This window comes from Oryx dammah, unplaced genomic scaffold (assembly GCF_014754425.2).
Source record: "Oryx dammah isolate SB20612 unplaced genomic scaffold, SCBI_Odam_1.1 HiC_scaffold_29, whole genome shotgun sequence".
Lineage (NCBI taxonomy): Eukaryota > Metazoa > Chordata > Mammalia > Artiodactyla > Bovidae > Oryx > Oryx dammah.
The window spans coordinates 19,077,541-19,090,009 of NW_024070213.1; the positions used below are offsets into that span (position 1 = coordinate 19,077,541).

Here is a 12,469-nt window from a genome sequence, read left to right on the forward strand (position 1 = left end):
AATTTTATACAAAGTACCTTATTTTTTCTCTCATTTATCCAAAATGCACTCATATTTCAAAATAAATTCAACAGTTTGTGTCCCCTAAGTAGGTGAGGAAGTATGACATAATATCATCAAGAAGTTCTCTGTAGCTCATGCTGAGCCATCAGGAATTGATTCTCCCTGATATGTATGACTTAAAGGAAAACAAGGAGTGAATTACTTTAAATCATTAAGCAGTTAAAACTAGTTTGTAATCAGGAAACAACAGCAAAAATAAAACACAGTATGAATCAAGCAAAATTTGAACTTAATCTGAGCCAAAATGTAACTTTGGCTAAATTTCATATTTTCAAGTTTTCTTGGTGACAGATGATGAATAGATATAATATGCCTGTGCTTGCTTACATGCTGATATTTTCCAAGCATTTGCATTCACATATAGTACCAGGAACAACGTTTATGGTTGGGACTCACAAGAATCTCCTTTTCATTTATCAGAAAGTTTCATCTGCAACTAAGTTAGGAATGAGCCTCCATTAAAGATATGGAAGAAAGATTAGTCTGTGTGTTCCTGTATGTTTATCCTGTAACCTAGATACTTTCTTTTTCTCCAGCTTCTTCATCCTAAGTGTCTATGTATTCTCCTACACTCTCATCCCTTCTTGTACTGAGCAATTACAGTTACCTAGGCAGGAAGTTAACTCAAACTAATGTAACAAAGAAGGGCTTGATATAATTTTTCCCACACCCTACAGAGATTGAATTTTATGACACATCCAGGGTTGCATCATAAGCCCATCCTATTTCCTTGTTCTTACTTGGAAAAGGGAAATATTTTTCAATAATCTATTCTCTATTTACTTTTAATGTTATTTTTCTAGTTTATATTCTATAATCTAAGCTTTGTAATTTTAATATAGAACTCTGATAATGTATCTGTGTTTATTACTTATAGAGTTAGGGTCCTTCCTTTCCCTTATTTGTAAGATATTATTTAAGTACATGTTTGTTCATAGGTGATTCTCTTGTAACATTTCTTTAAACCGAAGTTGCTGTGCTTAGTGGTTTGTAATATTTACACATATTAAATACATATATTTCTCTAACTTTTAAGCAGTAGGTCTTGGCTGACCTATCAATATAAATCCCTTTAAATTTGATTATCATAACTACTAATGCAGTAAATGTCAAATAATTTTATACTGTAACTTTGTTTGGTCCTATTTAACAGGTTTCCTGACTTGTGCTCATGATGGGCAATTATATGCCTTGAATTAATAAGATTCTATATATAATCATTCATTCATTCAACAATTTTTAGTTCCTTCAATTCTTGCAAAATTCTACTGTATGCCAGAAACTAACATTTGTAAATCAACTATACTTTGATTAAAAAAAAATTGCAAAATTCTTTATTGATTTTCTAATTTATTCTCTGTTTTAGATATTGGTTTGCTGCAAATCCACTTGATATCAACAAATCCCCTGGAACTGTGGACTCCATCAGAATTCAAAAAAGCAAAGGGTCCGTTCCCACTGATTTCAAACCTGAAAAGAAACAAAATCAGTTTGGGACCACTTTCAGTTGTAATCAAAAATAAAATTAAGAATAGAGCAATTTGATACATTTTATACACAACACTGAGCTTTACTCACCTATCACAATACTCTACCTCCCCAATATCTGTTTTTTTAAAGCAATGTAGGTATTTAATATTACTATTATTATTAGCATAATCTGTCAACTTATTTAGGGCAATAGGTAGAAATACAGAGATACAAGTAGACAAAGAGAAATAATGGATATAAATAAGAGCTTATATTTATCTCCATTTATCTAACTATATCTATTTCTTTCGAGAAAGAGAAAGTGTTTCTAAATCGAGTGATATATGGAATTTTTTAAAATCAGTTCCCTAGCATATTACCTTGGAGAAGGAAATGGCAACCCACTCCAGTGTTCTTGCCTGGAGAGTCCCAGGGACAGGGGAGCCTGGTGGGCTGCCATCTATGGGGTCACACAGAGTCGGACATGACTGAAGTGACTTAGCAGCAGCATTAGCATATTACCTGGTATATTTTTTAGCCAATGTGCAGTCTTGAAAGTAAGAAACAAGATTTATATGCATTTGGCACTTTTGAAATATACTGATATGGAAACCAAGGAGACTAATTATAATAATTTTTATCAATTTGCATCATCAATTCAATGGACATGAACTTGGGCAAACTCCAGGAGATGGTGAGGGACAGGGAAGCCTGTCATGCTGCAGTCCATGGAGTCAAAAAGAGTCAGATATGACTTGGCAACTGAACAACAACAACAAAAGCAATATTATTTATTTATATAACTATTTCTTGAGGGAATGTTGTTTCCTGACTTTGTATCCATGTCTTCCTGCCTTAATATTATTAATTGCTAGATACAAAAATGGAAACCAATTTAGAAATGTGGAAAGACAAGAAAGATTATACTCATTGCATAAAAAGAAAAAGATTGATCATCAACTGAGAAAATTGATAAAAATTATTTACAATGAATTGGCTGTTCATATCAGGTGGCCAAACTACTGGAGCTTCAGCTCCAGCATCAGTCTTTCCAATGAGTATTGATGGTTGATTTCTTTTAAGACTGACTGGTTTGATCTCCTTGTTGTCCAAGGGACTCTCAAAAGTTTTCTCCAGCACCACCAATTGATTCGAACGCATCAATTCTTCTGTGCTCTGCCTTCTTTATGGTCCAGTTCTCACATTCATACATGTCTACTGGAAAGAGCATAGCCTTTACTATACAGATCTTTGTCAGCAAAGTGATGTCTTCTCTTTTTAACATACTGTCTAGATTTGTCGTAGTTTTCCTGCCAAGAGGCAATCATCTTCTAATTTCATGGCTGCAGTCACCATCCACTGTGATTTTAGAGCCCAAGAAGAGGAAATCTGTCACTACTCCCACATTTTCCCCTTCTATTTGCCATGAAGTGATGGGGCCAGATGCCATGTTCTTAGTTTTGTTCTTTTTTTTTTTAATACTGAGTTTTAAGCCAGCTTTTTCACTCTCCTCCTTCACCCTCAACAAGAAGTTCTTTAGTTCTTTTTTGCTTTCTTCCATTAAAGTGGTATCATCCACATATCTGAGGTTGTTGATATTCCTCCCAGAAATCTTGGAGAATTAAAGACTTTTAACTTGGAAATATGGTTATTTCCATATGGTCTCTAACACTTTAAAGAAAAAAAAGAGATCTTACAAAAAGTTTAAAAGTACAATACATGTGCTTTGACTTTGAATTTGCAGAATAGTTGGATTTGAGTTAGCAATAGGAGGGTTTATTAACAAGAACTTGACAATAAAAATTAAATAAGGAACAAAAATAAAAGTGGAAAATTTCACTGCATGCCATATAACAAAATAGAAGGAAGGTGGGTTGTTCTAGGGTATGTTTCAATCTGAGAAGACACATGTCACAGGGTAGAAACTGAGAAAGACAATTACACATAGAAAACAGGGAGACTTATCTATAATAATGCAACTCAAACTGATTTAAAGTTTTTATACAACATCAGAATAGAACCTTTCCTAGTAAATTTGAAACTCACCCAGCATTGAATGTAGTGCCATTTGTCCATTTCCAAGACTCTCCTAGTTTTCTGCTTAATCCAATCCAGTACATAGAAGTTCCTGCATGCTTCTTCAAAAATTTCTTTCACACAAATCAGAGAATTCTCTGTTACTCAACATTTTATAGCATGTAGCTAACATACTTCTCACTGGAACATCCCTTCTTTATGATTTACATCCTAATTTGTGTGCCCTAATGCTTCTATAGCAACAAGCAACACAGATGGTGATGTTCAGGTTAGCTTTATAGAATAATTTTCAATTTGCTCTTTTACTTCTTAAATATATTTAAGTAGTAGAGTGACTTCTAACAAGTCATCAAAGCTCTTTGAGTTACTATGTCTTGAATTACCATTAAGGGTAATTTCTATCTCTCAAATGAGAAACTGATGAAAAAATCATATTTGACTTCCTTTCCTACAAGTTCTACTGCATAAAACACCAGTATGTTTCTCACAGAGTAAAGGACAAAGACTCTAAACTGACAGGATGTTATGTCTGGATGACAAATTCAGGAGCTGAGCATTTTTATAGGAACAGGCATATCATGTTTCTTAAGGGTGACAGAGGACTAACACATATCTTATTCTGTGCACAGATCTTCTATCCCAAATTATAGAGAGGTGAGGGTGTTTAAAGGAAAGTATAAGTACTGTTAAAATAGGAAAACTCAGAAACTACTTTGAATAGATACCAGTGGATACTGTTGCTGAAGCTGAAGCTCCAATACTTTGGACTCTTGATGAAAAGAGATAACTCACTGGAAAAGACTCTGATGCTGGGAAAGTCTGAAGGCAAAAGAAAAGGGGGGCGCCAGAGGATGAGGTGGTGAGATAGCATCATCCACTCAGTGGATATGAATTTGAGCAAACTCTGGGAGATAGTGGAAGACAGAGGAGCCTGGAGTGCTATAGTCCATGGAGCTGCAAAAAGTCAGACACAACTTAGTGACTAAACAACAACAGATACCAGAATAATAATGTCATTGCTGTATGACTTAACTTATATGTGGAATCTAAAAAACAAAACAAACGATCAAACACAAGAAGACAGAAACAGAGTCTCAGATACAGAGAACAAATAGGTGGTTGTCAGTGGAGAGATGGGTGGGGAGAGCAAAGAAATAGTTGAAAGAGCTTTGAACTTCCAGTTGCAAAATAATGAGTCATGGGTATGACATGTACAAAGTGAGGAATATAATCTACAACTACTTGATATCATTTGGTGATACATATCATATGATGACATATCATAACTAGAATTATTCTAGTGGTCATTTTGAAAAGTATTGAAATATCAAATCATTATTTTGTGTAACAGGAACTAACATATGTTACAGGTCAATTAAACTTCAAAAACAAACAAATAAAAAAACTCATAGAAAAAGAGATGGGATTTGTGGTTACTAGAGGTAGAGTAGGAAGAGGAGGGAATGGATGAAGGTGGTCAAAAGGTAAAAACTTCCAGATACAAATAAATGCTAGGAATGTCATGTACAACATGATATATGTAATTAACATATTGTATGTTATGTATAGAATTTGTTAAGAGAGAGATGCTCAGAGTTCTCATCACAAGGAAAAAAATTATTTTCTATTTCTTTAATTTTGTATCACAGGAGATGATGGATGTTCACTAAATTTATTGTGATAATCATTTCATGATGGATGTATGCAAATCAAATCATTATGCTCTACACCTTAAACTTATACAATTACATCTCAATAAAACTAGAAGAGACAATGCAATTTCCATTGCTCATTATCTTCTATAATCAGAAATCTAATTTATGGGAGAATATGATTTCTTCTAATAAAGTATATTGAGTGCCATCATTTCACAGTCTCTCCTACTGATTCTTTGCTACTGAACCACAAACCTATAGTTTTTCTTCATAAATAAACAAACCGTTCCACCAAATATTTGCCTTTCAACATAGAGATCAAACACATGGATACCAAGGTGGGAAGAGGAGAGGAGGGATGAATTGGAAAATCGTGATTGACACACTTTTGATAATATATATAATAGATAGCTTATGTGAACCTCAGAATCAGTGCTCTGTGGTGACCTAAATGGGAAGAAAATCTTTTAAAAAGGGGATATATGTATACATATAGCCGATTAAATTTGCTGTACTGTAGAAACTAATACAACATTATAAAGCAATTATACTCCAATAAGCTAATTAAAAATAAATTAGTTGTATTTCCATCTCATGTGAATTGCTTTCTTTCACTTTGATGTTCCAAGCCCTTACTCCTTTCTTCTTCTCTCAGATGACATATAAGCCTCAGTTGCCTAACTTGTCCTTGGGAGTCATTTCTTATAAAGCCCTCATATGTACATAATTAATTTGGTTTTCTCCTGTTAATCTGTCTCATGCCAGTTGAATTCTTAAATCAGCCAGAAGAACATAGAAGGGTAGAGGAAACTTTTCCCCTCTCTGACATAATCATGGAGTATTAGCTTTTATCATTTTTTTTCTTTTTGTACAAAATTAAGCTTCAAAATAATTGAAAACTTTTCCCTTTTCTTACCATATCCTCTGGTGTATCAATCTGAGCAAGTTCTGATCCCTGTGAACTGCAAAATCTTTTACTGGCTGTCCAATTTCTGGTATCATCAGAAAAATAGAAGCACTTCCTTCTTACACCAATCCACTCCTCTGAACATTCCATAGCTTTGATACTTTCTGAAGATATCAAACGTAATACTGAAAAATATCCTGAAAAAAGGAGAAATGAATAAAAACAGTTACAAAGTGTTTGTACTCATTCTGGTGAATCAATTTTATTTTTTACTGCCATGGTTTGAAACATGAAAACTAGCTTCACTCATAGAATGATGGATGAATTCAATTCCTCTGTTGTCCATAAGGAAGACCATTTAGTGGTTGAGAAGTCTAGATTTTATTCTATTTTCCTGGCTTCTATTTTGAGAAGAGGAACTGCAAACCTCTCATGGTCTATATTGACATCCTACCAAAAATTATGCAGCAGATTTAGCAACCAAGGAAGAGACAAAAATATAAATAGTGTCAAGGACCAATGTAAGAAATAAAGGCTTACTTTTACCTCAAAGAAACGGAAAGGTTAAGGACAGGAGAGGACATATGAGCTAAGGAAGTGAAATTCACTATAAAGGACAATGAATCATTGAAATCAGAATTAATCAACTATTGGTTCTATGTCACCAATATTCAGTGCCAAAGAAGCTGGAATAATGATGACTTTATTTCTCTGTACGTTGTTTTGAGAATTTACTGTTTCCAGATTTTAGTGAGGTGCTGAGTAATTAGGTTAGATAAAGTCCTGGCCCTCCAAATGTTTAAAGCTAATTAATGGGTACAGTGTCAAGTAAATGTTTAAATGTAGAGCCAACTCCAAACTCCTGACTTTTTCTCTTCTGTAATACTCAGAATTGGATCCAGACTACCACAAACGGGTAATAAAATACATCGTTTCAATTTTACCTTTTTAGTAAATAAATGAATATAAATGTGTCTTAGATAAACTCTTCCCTCCAAATATTTAATTTCCAGATGTTTAAATATAATTAGTATTGCACTCTCAGAACTTTATAATGACAGAAGAGGCTATAAATAGGAATCATATCAGAACTTTTGTGAATGACAAAAAGAAGGAAAATGAGACTCTAGAATGTTAAGTGTTTATTTAATTCCAGAGCTAAATTCAGCAAAACTTGCAGATGGAAAATCAAGTTCTGGAGACTATTAGGCTACAAGTCATAAATTAAAATCTACCTTTGGGTATTTTTCAGAAAATAGACCCATAATATACACATCTTCATCTTTGCAAATTTACTCCAACAGAGAAAATCTTGAAGTAAATCCCTAGTTCCATATTTTCCTTTTTTCTTTTAACATAATAGAAATAAGCAAATATTTCATAGAGCAACTATTAGTAATATAACTCATTCTTGATCCAAAAGAAATTAAAGAAATACTGCAATTATGGAGACAATGTTGTATGGTAGTTAAAATATCAGAAATTAGAGAACTGGAATTTAGCCAAGAGAAAAGAATCTCAACTCTGGTTGGCCTTGGAATTTGTTATTTGTAAAAAGCGACTAATTCACCCTGGTTGCTATTTCTTTGGGTGTGAATGGATTTCATAACTAATAATAAATATAGTATATTTAACATTAGCTCTTCAGTTGACACAAAATACTCTCAATTAAAGTTATTGCTGTTGCTGTCTGAGGGTTATCTGAGAACTTATGATTATTTTATTCAAAGATCAAGAACTCTTACGAAGTCAAGAAGATGACTAAGTTCTGAGAGTAATTTTAAGAGAGGCAAGGAAGATGGTACATGTGTGCTCACTCACCTCAGTCATGTCTGACTCCCTGTGACCCCAAAGAACCATACATAGTCAGCTTTCTCGGTTCCTGGGATTTTCCCAGCAAGAATACTGGACTGGGCTGCCATGTCCTCCTCCAGGGGATCTTCCCGACGTAGGGATAAACCTGCGTCTCCTGCACTGTAGGCAGATTCTTTACAGTGGAACTACTGGAAAGCCCCAAGGAAGGTGGCAAATGCTGCCAAGCTAGTAGGAACCTGAGGTCAAGTCTCTACAGTCTTTTTATTACTGCAGAGTTGAGAGATTTGGGACTAAGCGTGAGGTATAAATGCATAGCCTGCTGCATACAGAACCAAAGAAAATTCACAAGTCACCCACCTGTTACTACTACAAGGACACATATAAGAAATTTCTTCCACCAGTCTTCTTTTAACTTGCAAACTGTAAAATGAAATAAAATAAAATAAAATAAAATTTCCAGAGAAATTCTGACTGGGAACTGATTATTCACTTATTCCTCTGCCATAATAATCAATCAAGAAACTCACACTAAAAACATCTACATCCTAAAGTAAAGGATATACTGGCCTTACAAAGTACTAACACAAGAAAGATAAGCCCCAGTGATTGCTATAACTGCTCAGATTGGCAGTGGGGAGTGAGGAGAGTACTTAGATTTGATGGAAGGAAGAAAGAAAAACAAGGTTATCCCTAAGCTGGAAATAGTGTGAATGAAAGATTAGAATCCAGAAAGCATCAGAATCAACAAAAGGGCTATAATCAGACAAATGGCTACAAAAGAAATATGAATCAACCAAAACAAAGATAGGGAAGAAAAGAAAGTCATAAGTATGTATGACAGAAGAATTAAAATGTAAAATAAACTTTTTTTAATTTGATAAGCAACAGAGGGCAGAAGTTTAATGTCTTTGAGCAAAAGCATGTTAAGCTAAAAACAGTAATAATTCTATTAATGACTAAGATCCCCATGTCTGACACATTATTCAGTTCAGTCATTCAGTCGTGTCTTACTCTTTGTGACCCCATGGACTGCAACACACCAGGCTTCCTTGTCCATCACCAACCCCCAGAACTTGCTCAAACTCATGTCCATTGAGTCAGTGACTCCATCCAACCATTTCATCCTCTGTCATACCATTAGCAGATATAAAAACAATCTGGGAAGATCGTGTACACACATGTGCACACACATTTAATACCAGAAAAAGAAAAATTTGAAGAAAAAAATAAAAAAGACGTCATACACTCTGTCTCTTTTCAGAGTTGTACCACAGACTTAGTGGTTGAAAAGGAAGTTTTTAGGTTTCGTAGGGGAGGCAAAACTTTAACTATACCCATCCTGGGTTTTCAGCTGCCTTTTTTTTTTTTTAAACAAAAAGACAGATTAATAAGAGAAAAACAGTTTATTAATAACTGTGGTGCACACCACTTGGGAAAAACCCTACATGAAGAGTAATTAAAAGCAATAGCTTAGAACCCCAGCTAACAGAGCATCTTCCACCAAGGACAATACATTTCTAGAAAAATTAGAGGACAGAAAAAGCAGTTTTTGACTTTCAAGAGTGGCCAACTGAGAGAAAGCAAATATGTAGGGAGAAATTAATAGAGTAATTGAGAGAATTTGTATCCTGTCTTTGGGCAGAAACAAGGGCAGGCACAGTGAATTTTCCCTGCTGTTTACTGGTTTCTACATGACTTCAACTCAAAGTCATTTTTATATCAAAAGGCAAATTTTGAGGTGACATATTCTGGTTTCCTTCAGTTTCATGATCACAATAAAAAGGGTAAAGGATTCTAATGGAAGAGATGTATCTGCAATGATTTCAGACAGCATGATTACATAAAAAGAAACACCAACAGAATCAACTTTTATTTCCTTTAATTTTCTTGTATCACTGACAAAAGCTAGAGCTCTACTAGGTTGAAGGGTACCGAGGAGTGAGCACCTTTTCTTGTTCTTAATCGTAAATCTATAACATTTCATTGCTAAACATCATAAAAATGCTGCATAAATTTAACATATGATAGAGAGATGGGTGAAGATGGCGGAGTAGGAACACCCTGAGGTCACCTCCACTCACAGGCACATCAAAATCACAGCTACCTGCTGAACAATCATCAATGAAAAAGACTGAAACTTACCAGAAAATATCTTCTGTAACTAAGGATATAAATAAAGAACCATAAAGAGATGGGTAAGAGGGGTGAACTCACAGTTTAGTCAAGTCCCGTATGCCCCGTGCAGGTGATTCACAAACTGGAGAGTAATTATATTGTAGAGGTTCTCCCACAGATGTGAGAGTTCCTTAGGCTCCTCAGAGCCCTCAGCCCAAGGATCATGCCCCTGAAAGATGGGCACACAGAGCTTTTGGCTCTGAAGTTCAGTGGGGTTTAATTTTAAGAGTCTCACAGAACTGGGGAAATAGAGCCGTCACTCTTAAAGGGCACACACAGAATCTCACACACTTCAGGACTCAGGGTAAAAGCAGAAATTTGATATAAGCCTGGGCCAGACCCACCTGCTTGTCTTGGAGCACCTCCTGTAGAGGCTGGGAGAGCCTGCTGCTCACCTTGGAGACACAGACACTGGTGGAAGCGAATGGCTTCCACACTGGGAGGTTCTTCTAGCAAGTGAACGCTGGTGCAGGACGAAGTCATCCTGGAATCTTCCCTCTAGCTCTTTGGCACCAAGACCTGGCCCTGCTCAACAGAAAGAAGATGCCTGTAATGGCAGGCTTCAGGTCACGCCCCTTGCTGAGTGGGGCCACCTAGCCCCACCCACAAGAAGACAGGAGATAGGCTGCATAAAGTTATTCTGAGCCCACAGTAGCCTATGGCCATGGTTGCCCTTGCCCGCAAGAGGGCCCCAGGACCCAGTTTCACCTACCAGTGATCTTGCTCTCCAAGGAGCCTACTCTGGACTCTGAGTCAGCCTTACCCACTAGGGAGCAAACACCAGAGGTAAGAAAATGACAGTCAGACAGCCTGTAAAACCAGCCTGTTCACAGCAGGCCAGACTATGCCCTGGGATCAGCTGAACTTCAATCCTGACCACTAGCAGGCCAACACAAACTTTAGGACACCCCAAGCCAGACCATGTACCCAACTGTGAGAGGAACCAGCACACCCTTGCCAGCAGCCTGACACCAGATCTGGGATTCCTGGGCCCTGCAACCAGACTCCAAGGCTGCTCCGCCTGCAGGTAGTTCTGCACTAACCCCAGAACCTGGCTTCATCCACTAGTGGGCAGGCAACAACGTTAGGGTCTTCTGGATCTTGACACAAAAAAAGACACAAGGACTTCCCTGGCGGCCCAGTGGTTAAGAAACGCCTTGCAATGCAGGGGACGTGTATTTGATCCCTGGTCAGGGAGCTAAGACCTCACATGCCATGGAGCAACTAAGCTCACACTCCACAACTAGACAATTCATGTACTACAAAGATCCCACAAAAGACAACAAGAATCTGCATGCTGCAACTAAGACCTGATGCAAATTAAGACAAGTTAATTAATTTGAAAAAAGAAGCAGCAGATTCACAGATAGGGAACACACTCTTGGTTACCAGTGGTAAAAAGGAACCTCTAATTATGTGAATGTAGACATATTAATAAAGCTTCTGATTCTCAATTTTTTGCATTCATTACTGTAATCTATTTGTACCTTTCTATCTGTCATGTACACACCCATCTATCCATCCATCCATTCACATGCACACCCCAAAACACAGGTGTGTGTATATGTGTGTAGTTACCCTTTACCAAGAATTCAGTGTTTATCCGGCAATGAAATAAATGGTCTTCATAGATTTTGTCCTATTTATTCCTTATAACAATAGCTATAACACAGGATTAATTATCTTATTTTATAAATGCAGAAACAAATGCTCAGAGAGATAATATTTAAGGTCATCTAAGGTCACTTTAAAATTATAAAAAGCACTTATGTACACTCAATATTTTTTGTCCTTTTGCTATCAAGCTGTTTTCCTGTCCCACTTGTATTCTCATTTGAATTTATTTTCTGCTAGTTCATAGCTTAGAGAACATTCCATGAGGGACTGCTGGAAACTCTTTTGGAGATCTAAGGCTACTCTATGCATATATGTAAGCATTTTATCCACTTTTAAATGAATCATGAGTGACATTATATCCATTCACTAAAGAAAGACATTTCTAGTTAAAATTTGTCGAAATTGAGATAGACAGCCTTGAAAGACAGAAATATTCTCATCACTGAAGATCGTCTAGCACAGGCTGTTAGGAATGCTATAGTTGGGAATACCACATTAGACAAGAAGTTTTGTTAAGTGACTGCTGAAGTCTCTTTAACTTTTAAGATGATCAGATTTATTTATTAAGAGAGTTATCGAGTAGCCAGCATTGGAATTTTTATCAGTGGTTTCAATTGTTATCTGCAATTCATATCAAAGTTTTAATTTTTTCCCTTTAGTGTCTTTATCTTGAAGTTTTATAGGTTGCCTATTCCAGTCCTTTGGCACACAATTCACTCATTTTGTCTAA

At 36.1% G+C, this 12,469-nt stretch overlaps 1 protein-coding gene across 1 annotated transcript; it reads right to left on the bottom strand.

The window, feature by feature from the left end:
* Positions 1–1,391: 1,391 nt before the first annotated feature.
* CLEC2A (C-type lectin domain family 2 member A) lies at positions 1,392–7,062 on the bottom strand. The gene is made up of 4 exons (XM_040233894.1): positions 7,047–7,062; positions 6,142–6,329; positions 3,580–3,683; positions 1,392–1,533 (listed from the first exon to the last, which is right to left on the bottom strand). The coding sequence occupies exons 1-4, from the start codon at positions 7,060–7,062 to the stop codon at positions 1,398–1,400; spliced, it is 444 nt and encodes a 147-aa protein (XP_040089828.1). The 3' UTR covers positions 1,392–1,397.
* Between the last annotated feature and the right edge of the window lie 5,407 nt (positions 7,063–12,469).